We start from the raw sequence: 19,863 nt of genomic DNA, 5'->3' as shown, positions 1-19,863 counted from the left end.
TAGAAATGTCTCTCACCAATACAGCCAAATCAGCTTGAGAAGCACCACCAATCATATTTGGAACAAAACTCTTGTGGCCAGGGGCATCTAGAATTGTGAAATGCTTCTTTTCTGTTTCAAAATAGGCACGACCCACTTCTACTGTTTTACCCTTGTCTCGTTCTTCCTGATTTGTGTCTAAGGCCCAAGACAAGTACCTGAAATAATTTTAAAATAAGAATACTGATAAGAACATGAGAATTTTAAAGATATTCTTCTACAATTAAACATGTATTAATGACATCTAGCTTTATGTCCATCATATCACATTTAAACCAGAAACAGGCATAAATGAAAATTGAGAGAATAAAACTTAAATTATTGGAGCTTTTCCATATATCCACAGTTAACTATATATTATAGAAGCAAACATGACTTATGAAAATAGTAGACAACATACAAAGACTTTAAGTACCAATGCCAATATCATGATTTAAGTGATAAGTTCCTCTAATTTCATTTTTATAATCATCTGTCAGAAAATATAACACAAAAAATGGCTGTCCATGGATATTTTTTAAAAGTGAAGGCTAGTATAACCTGCCATTTGGCAGCAGTAAGTTACTTGCTAAAAATAATTTCAATATTACTTTGCCAGGTAAAAATTATTTAAGTTCAAATATCCATAATAGTAGGCATTAATTTAGATTATCTTATTACCTGTATTTCATAGTATGTACAGTAGTCCCTCTCTATATCGCAGTTCACTTATTGCAGCCTTACTGTATCACGGGATTTTTTAAAATATTATATTTAATTATTTATCGTGTATTTTTTGCTATATCGTGGGATTTTGCAGTACTGTATACGTATGTTGTTAAAGTTACATAGGTTTAAGAGTGTAGAATATGTTCAAGAACATAAGTAGTGTTATAAAAGTGTGGAAAAGGTTAATAAGGGAGTGGGAAAGGTTAATAAGGGACTGGGAACAGTTTATAAGTGTGGGGAAAGGGTTTATAAAGCCTTAAAATATATATAAATACTAAAATAAATGTAAGGTCCCTACTTCGCGGATTTTCACCTATCACGAGGGCGTCTAGAACGTAATACCTGCACTAAGTGAGGGAATACTGCACTTGTTATTAGGATTTTCCCCTTACAGAGCAATATAACAACAACAAATCAATGTACCATTCAGATAGTTTGTTAATTTTTAAAAAATAAAGTAAATAAGGTTAGAAAAGAGAAAAAAGCTGACCTCTTCTCTCACCACCTAAGGAAACCACTGTCAATAATAATTCCATCCGTTCTCTTTTTCTTTCCATTGTTTATTTATATAGTTGATGATCATATCCTAAGTACTATTTTCCCTCAAATTCTACTCTAATGTAAGTACTGTTCTTGATTACTATGAAGTCTTTAAATATCATTTTTGGTGGTTAGATAATGGCCCAATTAAATGGATGGTTTATAATTTATTCAACAGGTCTCTTAATACTGGATGTTTGGATGTTTCCAAATTTTCTCAAGTTTTGAAGTCATCAGGAAATAATCTGCATAGTATGAGGGGAAAGGAATTTCCTTTGTTATGACACCATTTCAATAGACTACAAAAGCAGTAAGTGGGGAGAAGTTCCTTAAAAGTAATTTATAATAGTATAAAAGTTTAGTATACCAAGTTTCTCTGTTTTTTTCTTTAGCTTCTCGTTCATATTTCTCAAGTGTCCTTTTGTCAACCATTCCAGTCAAATACCTGAAAACGATTAAAAAGAAAAGTAAACACAAATTAGTGAAATTAGGAAAACTTTAAAGCACTTAAAAAGGAATTTCAACTCTAAAAATACAGCTATTTTGAAGTAAAGGTATCTCTGGTGGATGAATAAATCAGGAAAGTTTCAGTGGGAAAGATATTTGCAGTTTCAAGTGATCTCCCGCAAAATAAAGGAAAAAGATAACTTAATAGTGGAGAATCCTGGTTGATGGCACCTTAATCAAGTAATTTTGGCTAATATCACCAGTAATAAATAAAACATACTAAATACTGATACTTTTTACCCCAACTGGATGCCCTGAGAAGAGCACAGCATATCTTTCATGACATTGTTGCCTAAAATGTAACCTGAATCTGATAGTAAAAAACATCAGCCAGCCCACATTGAAGAGTACCCTATAAAATAAGTGAATAACATTCTTCAAATTATGAAGACTGTGAAAAACAAGAATGAGGAAATGCTGCATATTCAAAAAGACTAAGGAGACAAGTAAACACAATACTGAATTCTATAATAGAAAAACTTTAGTACAAAAAAAAAAAAAAACACTGGTGAAATCCAAATAGATCTGTTATTTAACAGTATTACAGCAATGTTATCTTCCAAGTTTTGATGACTGTACTATAGTTATGTAAGATGTTAACATTAGGGTAGGCTAAATGGAAGGTTTCAATATTTAATATTTAAAGTGAGATTATTTTAAAATAATTCCTTAGTAATTCCCGTTCTGGCTTTCATCTCTATGGGTTCTCTGTGCAGTCTTATATGGTGCACATTTCTAACTATTTGGGTGTAGAATCCCAGTGAAATACCAACAAATATTACAGCCAATAAGCAAAAATATTCTCCTAAAACAAAAATCAAATGTACCCAAAACTTCTAAGTGAGAACTGGCGAGATTACGTATTAAGATTACTTAACAAGGCAAGAAGATGATATGCCCCCCCTTAGATGCTCTGATGACAGGTTAAAGAAATGGGAGGGATTAAATATTCAGGACCTTTTAACTTAAAGTTTTTTCAATACTTGGATACATTATTAAAGGCCAATCACACATAGTGTCTTCATACCTTGATAACTTCTATAATATGATACAAAATTATCTTAGCATGTTAGCAAGACTACCTATCTTTGATTAAACCCAAAGAAATTTAAGGAGTTGATGATGAGGAAAAATCAGTTCCCTCCATGCATCATATTCAAGATTTGGTTTTCATTATTCCCAAGAAAATTATATTCAAACACTAAGATTTCCTGTAACTGAGAGTTGGTTTTATATTAGTTTTTATTAACAAATGTAAAAGACAGCTTTCAGAAATATATTTAATTCCTGTTACATGAGAGTCTGCCAGTAACAACAGAAGAATTTTAGTGACAACCTATGCTCCATCAGAAAATACTAACAATGATCACAGTGCAAAAACTAATCCTTAGTATCAGCTTTCCCTACAGGTAATGTCAATTTATTATTAATTTTTCTTAACTTGGAGTGACCTGCTGTATCTCCTTTGTATGATTTTGTGAACATTTACAATTCCCAAAATTCATTCAACTGAGTTAACTCTATTATTTAAAAAAAGCATACTTACATTATTTGTCCTCCAATGGTTGACTTGCCAGCATCTAAAATTAACAACATCAACAATATGCAAAGCATAGGTATAAAAAGTATTTTAAAAAGCCAACAAGTATATACACTTAACAGAACTAAAGATATGGTTTAGCATATACAGGTTGGGGCAAAAGTAGGTTTACAATTGTGCGTACATGAAACACAGTTTATTCTTGTATTATTACTAATTAATCATTGTATTAGTTTCCATATTAACAACTGTAAACCTACTGTTCTCTCACCCTGTATAATTAAATCTTGCAAAAGCAACAGAAACTATAGGAATCTAGGGCATAAGCTCTGATTAAGTCCTCCCTTGGAAAATGAAGCTGCTAAGCCCCCTACAGCTCAATAATGACTTAGAACTACTTTACTGATAAAGAACAAAGGAAAGAATTTTTGAACAGATTTGGTCAGCTAAGAGCCTAGCAGCAAAAGAATAAAAATTATCCATGGGGAGCCTCAGAGGACAGCAAATAGCCAAGTGCTGTGACTACACTTAGGTAGTTTGCCTTTCACTTTTAGTAGAGGTAAGTTTTCCTATACAAAATTTCAAAAGAGTTCTTGCTACCAAAAAAGTAGAATGGTGTATCAACATATTCAGGGCAAGGCAGTTATAAAGGCAAAAAAAATAGGGCACATAATTCTATTATTTTCTTCTCACAATTTTGGGAATAGGTCAGAAGATTAATATCTAAGTAAATCAAATAGGTGGGGGTTTTTTAGGTACTAAATCAGCAAACTGACTCTAAGTTACTAATTCTCACGTCCCACAAAATTAAACTACCTAGTAAGGTTAATACCATAAAATTAGTAAGTTCACACACAAAAAAGGCACATTCCCTAGGATATTAATCAATGTCATAATATGCTCAGCCATCAACATCAGTGGACCATAGACTAATTATGCATTACATACAAACACCGAAGCTTATTTTCTTCCAGCTTCCATGCCATTATAATATTGTTCAACTGCCTGACCTCTAAGAACAAAGTGTTGTTTCTAGATTATTCTGCCAGCTTAATAACCTGGAAACTTACACTTCAATTCCACTAAACATCTCTAAGTTACTAAATAAGATGTTCTGTTTTATGTACCCAATTACTCTGGTCCTCTCTTATCATAGCTACGAATGTAACGTACCTACGTGCCCAATGAATACTACATTTACATGTTCTTTTTTAGGAGCACCTGGTGGTGCGACCACAGACTTAGGTTTTGGTATTTCCTCTTCCTCCTCCATCATTTCTTGGGCATTTTCTTCTGGGGGCCTTCCGTCTCCCAAGGTATCACCCCCTGGCTCTGCTTCACTTATTTCTTCTTTGTGCTCCCATGATTCTTCTGGGGACATTTCTGTCTCTCCGTTTTCTACTGAAATAAGGCATTTTAACTCAGTATTCTAAAAATGATTTTTAACATACACTTTAAAACACAGATACTTTCAAACAAAAAATGGAACTATGCATATTTAGTTCCATTTCCTAATGTCTAGTGACACATAAACAAGAAAATCTCTTTCATAACAGAAATGGATAATAGCTATCAACCTGGCCTCACTGCTGTCAGAGCTATGACTAAAGAGACTAGGAGGGATTGCTATTTTAACAAAGCTTCATTTTCATAAGGACAAACAATGTAAGCAGGAGATCTAACATTCCTATCAGCCCTGTTATTCTAGTGTCAAGATGCCCCACCAGTGGAAAAAAGGGCAAAATTTTAAATCAGAACATCAGAAACGTGTGAAAGAATTTAGAAGGTCTTTTTCTCTGCAAGTAATAACTTTAGCATCAACTTTATTAATCGCCTTGGGAATATGAAACCCTTAAGAGTAATAAAGTTATAAAAGGGAAGCAAAATTTTCACAAAGTACAATAAATATAACAGATACAGCTATTTAAACTGATTTTACCATTCCTCCACTCAATTCTTTAATATTTGCAATCACTAAATTAATCACAGCAGTGTTAATGCCCTATTAGTTCTGCTTTCTAAATCTTCATAGCAAAGGCTCAATGTCAATTTTAAACGTAGGCATTACAATAATCATAACACTTACATTTGCACCTTAAATCTTGAGAGTGAAAGAGTTTCTTATTACTGTACTAATATGGTCAGAAATTTTCTTACCAACGGGTTCTGAAAGTTCCATGCTAACAGCTGAATTTGAACCTAGACAAGAAATTGAGATATAATAATATATTTACAAAACAATATCTAGCTTTACACACCATTACACAACTTAATGTTTTCTCAAATTAAATAGTACAAAAGTCACATCATAGAAAATTACCTTCATACAACAAAGACTGTTCCTCTTGAGAAAGTTCCACAGGTGCTGTTTAACAGAAATAAGTTCTATTAAAAATTAAGACTTACACATCCATATTACTTACATTTTTAAAAACAGAAGTTCAAAACACAACAAAAAGCTCAGTAATTCAGACCAATGACAACTAATTCAGGTTTTGGAATTAGAATTCTCTGTTTAACCACTGGAAAAAAATAGTAACTGAAAAGTTAAGAGCATGCTCATTTTCTTAATTTGCTTCATAAACTTTTCCTTCACAGATACTATAAAAGTACTCTGTTGCCCAGCCCAGATCAAATTAGTAAGACTTTGCTAACCAAATACACACTATTTATCTAAATTCCCTATTGATAGCTCTAGCCCAAGAAGGCTATGATTAGCCCTATTTAAGATTCTATAATCACATGTTATCAAGATCCTTGAATAAATTATATTTGATATACCTATAAAATAAAGGACTTCATATAAAATCCCCAAAATATATATACGCCCTTAGAATATCTTAGAGATGATTACAGTGATGCTAGTTTTGTCCTACATTAAAATTCTAAGATCAAGCAACAATCCAGTTTCCACACTGCACATCTACTTATAACATCACCAGAAAGAGATATATACTGATACCCAACTGTTTAAATTTATTTTTTATATCCAATAAACCTAAATGATATTCAAATATGAAAGTGTCCTTGCTTTAAAGAATCTGCAAAATATTACAAAAGGACATCAAAGGATTTGAAATCACATGAATCCACCAAGTAATTATGAAGAAAACAATTTCCTATCCTTGAAAAGTAAAGGGTAATCAAGGTTTTTTGATTCAAATAAATGACAGTCTAGTATCACTTAGGAAGATCATTCTCTGGCAGAATATAGACGAACTAGACAGGGAAAAACACTACAGGCAGAAAGACTAACATCACTATAAGAAAGCATGCCATCATGATAACAGCAGTAAAACTACATAGGTGAGGTTAAGTGCAAGGATAATGGAGGCAACATCTGACAGGAGTAGGAAGAAAGAGTGAAAGGTTTAAGATGACCCCAGCCTATGTGGCTGATTATCAGGGTATGAACAGAAACAAGGGGGCGGGGGTGGGGGGTTTGAACTAGATTTAAAAGGAAATAGGAATTGTACTTTAGACATAATATAGATTAGCCTTTTTTCGCTTTCCTGTCTCAAAGTAACTTTATGGGTAAGGTAAGGAAAAAACACTCAATTTTGAGAGGAAGCCAGACAGTGCTAAGTGAGTAGAGTTAATATGCTCCCCTAGAGATCGAACCAAAGGGTTGCTGGTTCAATTCCGAGTCAGGGCACACAGTCCCCAGTCGGGGGTGTGGGAGAGGCGACCAAACATTGATGTTTCTCTCCCTCTCTCTAAAAATAAATAATAAAATCTTTAAAATAAGAAAAGGAAAAAAATTTGTTTAGTATCAAATAACTCTTGGCACCCAGCAGATAATCAACAAATGACAGTCTTCACCCTCTATCATGTACTGAGTATCAACTCAATTTTATCAACATACAAGGTCTATCCAGAGAAAGTCCAGCCATTGTTAATATAACGAGAAAGGTTTGTGTGACATCAATGTAACCTGGCAGCCAAGGAGAGTGGACTGGAACATGCATGTGTGAACAGTGACGACTTCACTACTAATCAGTTGGGGCAGTAGACACCACTGAGTGAGCATGTGTACTGTGTGGCCATCACATTCAAAATGACTGAGTGAGTAGAACAATGAATCTGCACAAAATTTTGCATTAAGCTTGAACATTCCTCCACGGAAACTATTTGGATGCTCCAGAAGGTAAAAGCTATGGGCAACTAGTGATTGGCAGCTTCATCACAACAATGTGCTCACTTATCTCATGCAGGGTTTTTTTTGCAAAACATCAAATCACCGAGGTGACTCAGCCCCCCTAAAGCCCAGATTTAGTGCTCTGGGACTTCAGGCTTTTCCCACAACTAAAATCACCTTTGAAAGGGATGAGATTTTAGACCATCAATGAGATTCGAGAAATTATGACTTAGCAACTGATGGCAATTGGGAGAACTATGTGAGGTCCCAAAAGTGCCTACTTTGAAGGGGATTGAGGTGCCATGTCCTATGTTTCTTGTATCTTATATCTTCTTCATTACATGTCTATTTTTCATATCGCATGGCTGAATATTTTCTGGACAGACCCTGTCATATATTGAGTATCTGTTATGGGCCAGACAGGGATACCAAGCATTCACAAATCGATACAGTGCTGAAGGTAGGGGTGAAGGTGGTGGCAAATTATCCTAACTCCAACTGATTTTTATTGAGTTTTTATGTGCTGATTGCTATCTCACTTAAATCTCATCAAAATCCTATGAAATACTGCAATCACTACCCATGTACCATACAGACATATCAGACTCAACTGGGCTTTTCCAAGCTATTCAAGTGCCATCTTGTCCTTCCTCAAATAGCCTTGGTTGAAAATCAGTCAGTAAAAGTAAACTAAGTTATGATGTACAAGTGTTTTAAAGCAGGAAAAACACAGAGATGACTGGTATGGTGGGCTCCCCTTCCATCACCTAATAAGATAGCCCCCAAACTGTAACTGAGCTTTTCAAAACCAAATATTAGATACAACTGACCATCTAGTTCTAGCACCAACACTTAGATTTATAAATATACAATACTGTACGTGCTTAAGGCTCTAAGGTACTTCTTAGGACAGTGACATCAGTCATGAGACCACCTCCACGTGGCTGCATAATGCAGCATAATGAAAAATCTGTTCAGTTGTATTTTCCAAGACATCCTACAGTTATGTTTATCTTAAGTTTGTAAAGCTCAGAGAGGCAGATAGAATCAAGTACCACAAGCAACAAAATGTTTAATATACTGAAACTAATACAAAATAATAGAATGTAATCTGTAATGGAAATATAAAAAATACTTAATATACAGATACTGATGATATTAAAGGGCTCAAAAATAAAAAGGTGACTAGTTTTGTTACATTGGATAAAAAGCTTTCCATGTATTCAGATGATGGATCACATTATAAACCTAATGGCAACGTTAGCAACATTTGCCAGCTGATATTTTGGAACAGTGAACCAGAAAAATCAGATGTAGCAAAATGTTTTTTAAAATTTAAACTTCTCAATATAATTATACCCAGTCTTCACACATGCACAAGCAATCTTCTCTTACTGATTCCATTCTGGTCTTATGATAATGCATACCACATCCAGATTTTACTGAGCTGTGGCTTAGAATTCTACTAGGCCCCAAGTCTTTTGTTCATGGCTAGCAAACAGATGACCATTATTAAGAGTCTGACTTCTCAGATCGTGCATGGTTCATATCCACTAGTGAAAGAGAAGTTAGTTAACCTCACAAGGAATTAAATTATGGTTTCATATTTTCCAGTGGTATCTCCGTGTTCAGAAACACACCATTATCAAATATTCAAACAAGGAACAATTCTAATTAAGTGGAAAAGTTATCTGAAAATACCAGTTTTGAATGAAACTGTCATACCCCAAATTAAAAAGAGAAACTACTACAATTGTTTGTGATAAAGGAAGACTAATGAACTGGTCATGATCTAGGTAAACTACCACAAATTTTATTTTATTTTTTAAAGATTTATTTATTTATTTTTAGAGAGACGGGGAGAGAAAAAGAGGGAGAGAAACATCAATGTGTGACTGCCTCTCGCACACCCTCAACTGGGGACCTGGCTGGCAATCTGGGGATGTGCCCTGAGTGGAAACTGAACCAGCAGCCCTTTGGTTTGCAGGCTGGTGCTCAATCCACTGAGCCACACCAGCCAGGGCAATTACCACAAATTTTAAAACAAGGAAGTGAAAAGATTCTTTTTAATCCAAGAATATATTTATATACTTTTATTTATTTATTTTTTTTTAAGAGAGAGAGAAAGGGAAGGGGGAGAGAGAGACATCATTGTGAGAGAGAGACATCATTGTGAGAGAGAAACATCATTGTGAGAGAGAAACATCGATCAGCTGTCTCCTATACATGCCCCAACCAGGGATAGAACCTGAAACCTTTTGGTGCACGGGACAATGCTCCAACCAGCTGTGCCACCCGACTAGGGCAAGTGAAAAAATTTTAACAGAAGACAGTAATTTGACATAGATGATAATGTGGATTTCTAAATCATTAGTTAAAATTTGATCATAGTGAAATAAGCCAACCAGACACAAAAAGTCACACACACTGTATGATTCCATTTATATTAACTATTCAGAATAGGTAAATACAAAGAGACAGAAAGCTGATTGGTGATTGCCAGAAGCTGGGAGAAAAGGGAAATGGGGAATAAATGCTTAATGGGTACGGGTTCCCTTTTGGGGTGACAAAAATATTTTGGATCTAGATAAAGGTGGTAACTGTACTACACTGAATGTACTCAGTGCCACTGAATTGTTCACTTTAAGTAATGGTTAATATTGTTATGTGAATTTCACCTCAATTGTTGAAAATATTTAAAAAATTTTTTTAGAGGTTTGATCATGGATCAAAGGAATTCAACATACATGTAGTAAGTAATGAAAGTCATGATTTGATTCAAGGTGTGTTTTAAACACAAATGTTTGGCCAATTCGTGAAAAGTGCTTAATCCATATTTCATAAATCAGCAATTAAAATTTGTACTGCTTTACATATAAAACTAATCTTTAATCTTCTTTACACATGAAACAGTGGTATTTAAAACAGCCACCCTAACTAAAATTTTTTAGTCCTGTTAGTTAAATGGTGTGTTCATTAAAGAGAAAAAAAAAAAGCAACTTCAGTGCAGTCACAGAAGTCACAGATGTCTTACATTGCATGAAACTCAGAAACTGCAACAATTCTGTTCAATTCAAGTTTCTGCAATGATGGAAATACTCTATATCTGTGCTGTAATATGAAAGTCACTAGCCATATGTGGCTATTAAGCACTTGAAAGATGGCTACTGTAGAGGAACTAAATTTTAAATTTTACTTAATTTTACTTAACAAATAGCCACATGTGGTTCTCAATTATAGTATAAACTTATCTTACCTGATTTTCTACTTCTATCCCACTCCCCACCCACTCCACCACCCTGAAGGGCTAATGATTTCTCTTCTGAACTCCTCTTAAGATATGAACCTTCTTTCAATGATAAGTACCCACATACTGTACATTATCTTAGGTTCTTGATCCCTAGGACACAGACTTCCAGAATGACTGGTTTTCTGAAACATGGAGACTTTTCTCTCTACTCATGGAGTCTCCACAGGCTCACACAGTGAATTGTATAGAATATAAGATTGACTTTTACTGAATTAACTTCAGCGGTTTTCATTTTCATGGCTTACTAATCTCCTTGTAGTCTTATCACTTCACTCTTCTTACCATCCCTAGCGGCTATGCTTACCTAATTTCCATTAGGATTAAATACAGTAAAAACAATTTTATATGTGCCAGTCTTCTAAGAAGGAGAAGAGAAAGTGTGTTCATGAGATATTCAAGTATAGTTTGAGTAAAGAACAAAAAATTCTCTAGCACTCAGTTAACCATACAGTCTTACCAGAATTGCACACTGAGGTATTTTTCTCCCACAGACAATACGGAAAATAGTAAAAGCACATTATCAGAAAGAAAAGACCACATTAAAATTTCTGTGGTGTTGCCTTAATGATCTAACCATCCTAAAATAAAAAGGCACAATGCTACAGTGAACAGAGCTGTTTAAAGTATTTTCCACCATCATTTTCTAAAATGCAGGTAGAAGCAATTTCAAAATATTACTTTAAATTATAACACTGTGTACTTAGGACAGTGTCACTCCGCAACTACTGAGATGGGCATGGAGGCCCTGCCATAGACCACAAACTCATGGGCAGTTTCTGAAAAAGTCTCTCAGCCAAAAAGATCTTTTAATATCAAATCACAAGGAAAGGACTAGCAGAGTCACTATTACTAGAATAAGCTTTGAAATCAGACCTAGATTTTAATCCTAGCACCTCCATTTATTCCTGGATGTCACCTCACTAATTTATTTAGCTTCTCTGAGCTTTAATTTTTGTATCTATAAATGAGTCAACAGTCTCTATACCTCAATAGATTGTTGTAAAAATAAGGACATATTAAGCATGTAGTGACTGATGAATAAACTTATCACAACAAGCATTTCAAAGCGCTATAATTACAAAAACTTTTAAGAATGAAATATAAGACTTGTGGTGGTGAACACACAATATAATATGCAGATGTCTTATAGAATTGTATACCTGAAACCTATATAATTTTATTAACCAACATCACCCGAATAAATCCAATAAGTTAAAAAAATACATCAGAAAATTGGGGAAAGAAATGAAATATATAAGAAAGGCAAATTCCAAGTCCACTCTTAGAAAATCCATACTGGTTGTAGTAATTAGCTTTTGACATACCCTATTTTCCATTTTAAAACAGCATGTTGTGGTGAAGAGAGCACCAAACTAGCAGTTGGCAAATTTGGACTGTAGATTCAACAGTTATTAACTCTTGTGAGTGACCCTAGGTATTCATTTAACATCTCCAGGCTTCAGTTTCTCTATCCGAAAATGAGGAGATTGTATTATCGTTACGGTAATTTCTATCCCTAACATTCTAAGAACTTATTCAGTCACCAAAGCATTGCCACATACCAACCTGATCAGACTTTCTGTAGAGTAACTAAAATTCCACTGTATTTTTCAAATGAACCTAAAAGAAGTCTCATTTATGATTTTATACTCCATATAGTCATATCTCAGTAACTCGTCAAAACCTGTGCTCTTAGCATTTTGACAAGAAAATATTTCAGCACTAGGCGCTTGCTCAGGACTCATCGCACTTGCCAGAACTCATGTAAGTCAAGATGCTGCCCCACAAGAGAAAGTGCTTCATCATTCCGTATTCATAAGTTTCAGCACTCAACAAGAGTTCCAGAATGAATTAATGACGAGTACCAAGGTACCACTGTACTTTAAAAACAATTTGAGGTATATTTAAAATACATAAACCCAAACCATTTCAGACAGCCACAATAAGGTATAGAGATAACAGAAAAACACCCACCTGCAACCAAAATCAACCACCAAAGGAGATAACAAATACTGCTTAGTAGTATGGTAACCTACTGGAGTTATATAGAAATTGTCAACCAGGAAATTGCCCCAGTGACATTCTAAGGTATGCACTTCTTGTTTGTTCCAAGTGAAGTGACATGCAATAACCTGGTTTGGAATTTGGTGTTACCACTCTCAGGCTAGTGGAAGATGCTCAAATAATCCTTACTGTTTCTCTCACCTAGAAAGCCGAATTATGATGGGGAATTGGTTCAACTTGGAGTAGCATAACAACTAAATTTCCTTATAACATAGCCATTTATGAAAAACAAAAGGAAAATAAAACAAAAACCATCTACTGAAAACAATGGCAAAATTTTTAAGAAGCTTTGGTATGAATCAACAATTGACAGCTAAAACAGAAGTCTGAGAATCTCAGAACAATCAAGAATGTTCAACAAGTAAAATTCTTCCTTCCCTAAGATTGCTAAGAACTACGAGTAGAATAATGAAATTCTAAATTAACATGACCCACAGAAACACTAGTCAGAATCGCAGTAACCAAACTCACTGCTGTTTAATATGAAAGAGACAATTGGTGTGAAAAGATACACAAAACTAGACTCTAGCAAATTCCTAGCAAACTTAAAAAACTTAAGGTATTCACAACACTTAGAAAATAGATATCTTTTAGTTTTATGATTACGATGATATGGTTGAAATTATTTACATAAGGGAACCTGTGAACAATTAACTCTTCTTAGCTTTCAAAGCCCTCTACGCCATTTGTACAAGCCTATTACTATGTTGTGTCTTCCATTAGGGTAAATCTGATCCCTTTCTACTCATCTTGGTGGTGGCATTTCAAGTGCAAACAGCATCCTGCATTCTGTAGATAGTTCATTAATTGCTATACATATACTTGAGTAAAACCAGAGATTCACATCTCAAAAATTTCCATTCTAATAACTGTTCACTCACCTGAAGAGCTTATCAAATCTTTTTTTCCTCTCTATTCAACCAAAAAAACAATATTTTAACACTAAAACATTTCCTCCCTTGTAAACTAAAGCAAGTAAAACAAGGCTTAAAATCTGTCCTCTACATTGTCCTCTAGAATACTTTCCTACCTCGCCCTGATAAATTTTAACTGCTGCCTTTTCATGCAGTACAATTCCAGAAAAAGTGAAAAATAAAGGACAAAAGAATGCAAAAAGCCATGTACTCACTGCACTAATAAATAAAACCTGATCCAAAGGCATTTTTTTCCCAATCAAAATTTCTAACAGCATAAACTGCTCAACATGGCACAGCACGAGTTCTCTAAATCCTCCTGGCTCGAGTCATTCAAGCATGTAAAAACATGAAATAAGAGCCCAAATCCAATAATCTAAAATCAGTAAGCAAAGATAAAGATGGGGGGTGGGGGGGACCACTCCAGGAACAATACTTTTCCCTGATTTGCTCTGTGTATTCTTTCTATTTACTGTCCCACAGAAGCCTGAAAAATTCTTTATATTAGAATTGTTATTGCAGGCATTTCAATCTTAGAGGAAAAGGAAAACAAATCTAAAGTCAAGAACCTTATCTATCAGTCAACAGGTAATGTTTAATAATAACTAAGTGTAAGAGTCCTTCTGGAAGAAACAAGCATTACCACTTTGATATTCTGTATCTATTCTGGGGAAGTCATCTTTGAGACTATTCAGTGATTGACAAGTATCCGCCAAGGAATGATTGTTGCATAACTTTGTGAATATACTAAAAACCACTGAACGTTACACTTTAAAAAGATGAATTTTGTACTATATGACTCTCAATCATTAAAAAAATAAAATTCCTTCCCCACAAAAAGGCTGTCAGTAAAGACCAAGCACTACAAAACAAACATTTCTCTTTAATATTCAAGTTCCACAATACAATGTGCTACATTTTGGAGACAAATCCTCCTCTGAGGACCTACTGTGGACTGCTGGTTTTTATCCCATACCTATTTTTTAATGGAAGAGTTTTGAGAGGTGTTTTGGGTAGAACAGTGGAAAGAACACTATACCATTACTTTGAGGCTTAGGCTGCTCTAAAATCCAAGTGCTCTGGTCTGAATATTTGTGCCCCACCCCCCAAATTCATAAATTGAAATACTAACACCTGAAGTGATGGTACTAGAGGAGGCCTTCGGAGGGCCCTAATGAGTGGAGTCCTCAAGAATGGGATTAGTGTCTTTACAGAGGGGGCAGCAGAGAACTCCCATGACCCTTCTGTCATATGAGGGCACAAGAAGTCAACAGTCTAATATTTATAAGAGGACCCTCACCCAACTAGGCTGGCACCCTGATCTTGGACTTCAGCCTCCAGAATTGTGAGCAATAAATTTCTGTCGTACCCTGGCTGGTGTGGTTCAGTGGAGTGAGCGTTTGCCTGCGAACATAAAAGGTTGCTGGTTCTATTCCCAGTCAGTCACATGCCTGGGTTGTGGGCAGGGTCCCCAGTTGGGGGCGTGCAAGAGGCAATCAATTGATGTTTCTGTCTCCCGCCCTCCCCTCTATCTAAAAATAAATAAATAAATCTAAAAAAAATTTTATCAGCTATAATATTTTGTAATTAGCAGACCAAATGAACTAAGACACCAAGTAACCCTAATTAACACTGCTAACCTTCTTTCTCATTAACTAAAAAGTAGACTGACCTAGGTACTAACTAGAACTTAAAATAAGTACATCCTATCATATAAAATGTTTGTTCTAGTACATATAATAACCCTTGTCTTCTATATTTTCATTAATTTTAGGATCTCTACATTAAAGAGCATTACTTAACCAATTTACTTGGATCTGTAGAGAACTGAACTTAAATGAATTACACCTGAATGGGTTCTACTTAATCATGTCTTTGGAACCCTATATTACATTTTCAAAGAGATTCTAGGTCAACACTGAATCCCAAGTTGGGATGGCTGGGAACAGGCATACCCAGCAGCCAGCCTTCCAGTGAAGGTGAAGGACACTTTGTACAAAAAAATAAATAAGTAAAATCAATTGAAAGCATCTTTCTCTACTGATTGCTTAAGGTACCCCTATAGATTTTCAGAAAGAAAAAAAGAAGCCAGCCTGTTTTCAAGAGAAATGACATATTCATCCCACACAGAAATATTTCATTCTAGTGTTCTACTTCTAAGTTACTTCAAAAGCTCTCCCTATATCTAGTCTAAAAACACACCCACCACAAATTTCAGCTATGGCTTAACAACAAAAAGAAACAAGCTACCCCTATTTCCTCACTATAAAAAAAACTGCAAACTTCATTTCCTCCCTGGTAAATTTCAATCTAATTGCTATTTCCATTTTTCATCCTGCTGCTTGTAAGCAGTTTTCTGCTCTGATGGTATTTTATGGACCTGAATGGACTGGAACATGCAATCCAAGAAGTCTCACATAACTCAGGACCTCAGTTTTTAAAAATTCACTTTTTCAAATAGATAACCAGCATTAACTGACATTTTGTTGAAGCAGCTGGAAATAAGTCTCTGATAAAAAGAAAAAGTTGACCACAATGCAGGGACTTTTCTTACAACCACTTCCCTACACATTTTTACATCTCTTAACTTCCAGTAAGTCACAGAGAAAAGGATTAAGAGTAAAACTGCAAATTAGCAAATACCAGGAAGAGGCAACATTCTCCCTGGTAAGAGATATGCCTAATCACTCAACAATGACCACCATTCCAGACCAATGCTCTAAGGATGGCTGATTAATAGATTGAATGGAAATAGGTCTACCTAGAGTGGTGCTAGTGGCTCCAGAATGAGGACCAAAAAAGAGAATGTCTGGATAAAAGAGATCAGCATGATAAGGCACTGGAAACAGGCACTTTTAGGAGCTGGAAAGTGGACTAGTTTAAGTAGACAAAATGGCTTGATCTAAGCAAATAAATAAAAGCTAAACTTCCTTGCTCAAAGGGAAAAAATATCAATCACCCACACAAGTAGGGGGAAAAAAAAGTCAATAAAACAACCAAATCCAAACTGTGTACTCACATATGTACCATACGTTCAAAAGTATTTCCCCAAAGTCTCTGCCTCTAGAGAAAAATGTAGCAAAAGTTCCTGAAGAAATTAAAGTACAGCACTTTTACAGTGTCCACTGATTTAAGAAATATTACAGTATAGAACTTAAAAGAGAAATCAACAATCTACTCTCACAAATTGTTGGGGATGGCTATGATCCAGTTCCATATCTTGGCTAAAATGCAAGAAACTCGGCCCTTTCCTTTTCCTCGTTAAGCCAATACTGACAGTTCCCAAACTAAGCCCCTTTTACATAGGGAGAATACTTACGTTCTCTCATTTGATATTCCTACAAAATCAGTACCTACAAGCATGCTATCACTGAAGCAACCCCTAAATGGAGGAAGATTTTTAAAGACCGAACTTGAAATCACTGAAAGTTTGTCTACTACCGAGTCAGAACGGCACGTGACTATGAAGTCTAAAAAATGGTCAAGTGTCTGAGTAGATGAACTACTGACACTTGAACACAGAGAAAAGTCAATTAGTTATACCAAGCAACTTGAATAAGGTAAACAATTTTGACACTGAAAATTCTCAACCTGTCACCGACTGCGAAATGTCCAAGTACCGCTTAAGAAAAAGGGCACACAAATTAATATAGTTTCATACCCATATTAAGTGAAGTACTCTAACTTTGTGATATTTTGTGAACTTTACAAGCTTACAAAATGCTAAGGGTGAAAAAGATCTTTGTATTGACAGCCAACAGTTTCTGCCGGATCACAAGACTGCAATGCATCTTGGGATTCCTTCAGGCCGGTTCGGTGCCCATAGATACTTAACACGTAATTACAGTTTCAATAATGGAAATTGCAGCAAGAGACGCTCCCTCTCCTAGGCTTAAGGTGAAAGGAAAACTCGAGCATTCGTCCTCCCCAACTCCTCGGATCTCTCAACGCCCACTCAACGAACTCCTGACTCCATCTGTCCTCACTTCTAGGCCTGGTGTTACAGACCCGCCGCCGACCCCTCTCGGGTCCATATGGCTCCCACCTCCAGTGGGAGACTGTGGCCCCAGGGGAGGGGCGGGCCCTAGCCCCACCAGTGTCCCCAGCGCGCTTCTCCAGCCCCGCCCGGCCCTCCGCCGCGGCCACCCCACGCAGGCCGACTCCCCGGCCCCGGGCAGCCCCACCCAAGACTGCCGGCGCCCGACACCGCTGTCAGCGCCCCACGTGCCGCCGGGCCCCAGGTCCCCGGGCACTGCGAGGCGCGCCGCCAGACTCTAACCCATCCCCACCCCATCCTAGGTGAGCCCAGGCCCCCGGGCCGCTCCTCCCGCCCTCGCAGCCTGGCTTCCTCCCGCGTCTCAGGGCTGCCCCGAGTCCCGACCCTTTACCCGAAGGGCCTCCCGCGCCGCTGCCGGCTCCGTGGTTGTTGGCGGAGGCGCCAGCCTGGGGTGGCGGCGGCTGGGCCGGGCCCCGCAGGAAGGACGGCACGAACTCGGCGGCGTGGACGTTGGGCACGAAAGGTTTGGCGTTGACGTTGAGTTGCCGGCTGAAGGCCGCACTGAGGTGTTCACGCTGGGCCTCTGCCACAGTCGCCGCCGCTAAGGGACCGCCGGGGCCGCCGCACAGGCCTGGCCCGGGGGCTTCCATGTCCGCCTGGTCCCAGCAGTCGGGTGCCGAGTCGCTGCTACTGCTGCCGCTGCTGCTCCCGCCGCCGCCGACGCCGCCGCCGCCACCACTGCTCGGATCCATGATCGGGGGGGCCGTGTGTGTGATGGAGAGCGGGCGGGAAATGGAGGCGGGGGCGACCGGCGGAGACGGAGCAGGCCGCGCTGACCCCGGAGACGGCGAGGCAGAAGGGCCGAGGGCTAGCGACACACTCCCTGGCGTGGTCGCGGCGGCAGCTCCAGTCCCAACTCCGCACTCGCGGCGGCGGCGGCTCAACCCTCCTCGTGTGTGCGAGCAGATCTCCTCCCACCCACCCCCAATCACCTTCGACCGCCTCAGCGCCAACCCCAAGCCAGGCGCGGGCTGACCTCTCGCCGCCACCCGTACCTTCGCCTCGGTAGTTCTCGTCCCTGTGCTTTCCCGTTGCTGACTAGGTAGCGCGGCAGAAGACAAAACTACGAGTTCCGGCAGCGTCCGCGCGGCCCGCTGCGGTTTCGCTGGGGCCGACGGGAGTTGAAGTTTCGGGGTCCTGAGCAAACGGAAGCCGCTAGGGCTCCCGGCAGGCAGTGCAAGGAGGCGGTGATCTGGTGGACGCCCGGCGGCCCCACCTGTCACGGAGTTGGCGCGACTCACCGCCCGGTCGTGGACTGCGAGCCTTTCCGCCCGCGAGGGTGGTCCGTTCGTCCTCTTAGGCCTAGGATGCGGCAAAATGGACAGCAGTTCTAACGTGGAAAGAAAGCTCTCAGCTCCTAAAATTCTTCCTTCTCATTTACCAGTCTTCTCTGCCTCACTGTTTCCCTACCTGTTCTCTCTTTTCACCTTCCTTTTCCCCTCCCCCAGCCAGATTTTGCCCTACATTTCAAAGCCGACGCAGAGTGTCTTTTCATTTTAGGTATTCGTTTGATGGAAGAGACTGTAAAACCGTGAGACATTACAACTTAAACTGCGATGTGGCTCGTAAAAGGCTCGGGCCCAGGCTCTGCCCCGCCGAGGGTATTATTAACTGGAAACTTTCAGTGACTCACTGTTTGACTAGTCATTTAAATCCTTCGCCCAGACTTTTCCATACCCTCCTTCCGGCCAAAGGCTTTGCAAATTAAACAGAAAAACATATTGTTGATATATTTATGCAAGAAATCTAGAAAAAGTGTACCTAACCTGCTATTAATTGAGAATAAAGGCATGGACACAGGACCTTATGTTAAGGTCCAAAATCTAGATCTAGGTATTAATTTTAATTTTTAACACATGTAGTTTAAAGATAAAAAAGAACTCAGCCTAATGAGACAAGTTAAAAAAGCTCTCAGTTACCTTTTAAAACAAGTCTACACTAAAGTGGCTTGAAATTGTGTTTAATATTAAACTAGCAAACTTGATGTATGCTTTTTTTTTTCTTTAACCCATAACGCTGGAAAAATTAAGCACTACAAAATATGAA

General features: G+C 37.8%; 1 protein-coding gene across 2 annotated transcripts in view; it reads right to left on the bottom strand.

Moving 5' to 3' along the window:
- Positions 1-18,749, bottom strand: part of GSPT1 (G1 to S phase transition 1) — a 35,841-nt gene extending 17,092 nt beyond the window's left edge. The window contains exons 1-7 of one of the 2 annotated variants that reach the window (XM_090276998.1): positions 18,149-18,749; positions 5,655-5,699; positions 5,492-5,533; positions 4,508-4,735; positions 3,341-3,374; positions 1,655-1,732; positions 17-197 (exon numbers count right to left, since the gene is read on the bottom strand). In XM_090276998.1, the coding sequence (XP_090133124.1) occupies positions 17-197; positions 1,655-1,732; positions 3,341-3,374; positions 4,508-4,735; positions 5,492-5,533; positions 5,655-5,699; positions 18,149-18,509 (969 nt within the window). In that variant the 5' untranslated portion in view covers positions 18,510-18,749. The remainder of the gene's footprint in view (positions 1-16; positions 198-1,654; positions 1,733-3,340; positions 3,375-4,507; positions 4,736-5,491; positions 5,534-5,654; positions 5,700-18,148) is intronic. The other variant, XM_090276999.1, reaches the window with a different exon arrangement.
- Between the last annotated feature and the right edge of the window lie 1,114 nt (positions 18,750-19,863).

Source organism: Furipterus horrens, unplaced genomic scaffold, assembly GCF_987537825.1.
Source record: "Furipterus horrens unplaced genomic scaffold, mFurHor1.1.pri manual_scaffold_5, whole genome shotgun sequence".
In the NCBI taxonomy this organism is placed as follows: domain Eukaryota; kingdom Metazoa; phylum Chordata; class Mammalia; order Chiroptera; family Furipteridae; genus Furipterus; species Furipterus horrens.
Note: the sequence above shows the minus strand (reverse complement) of the source record. Positions and strands in the feature narration are given on the sequence as shown.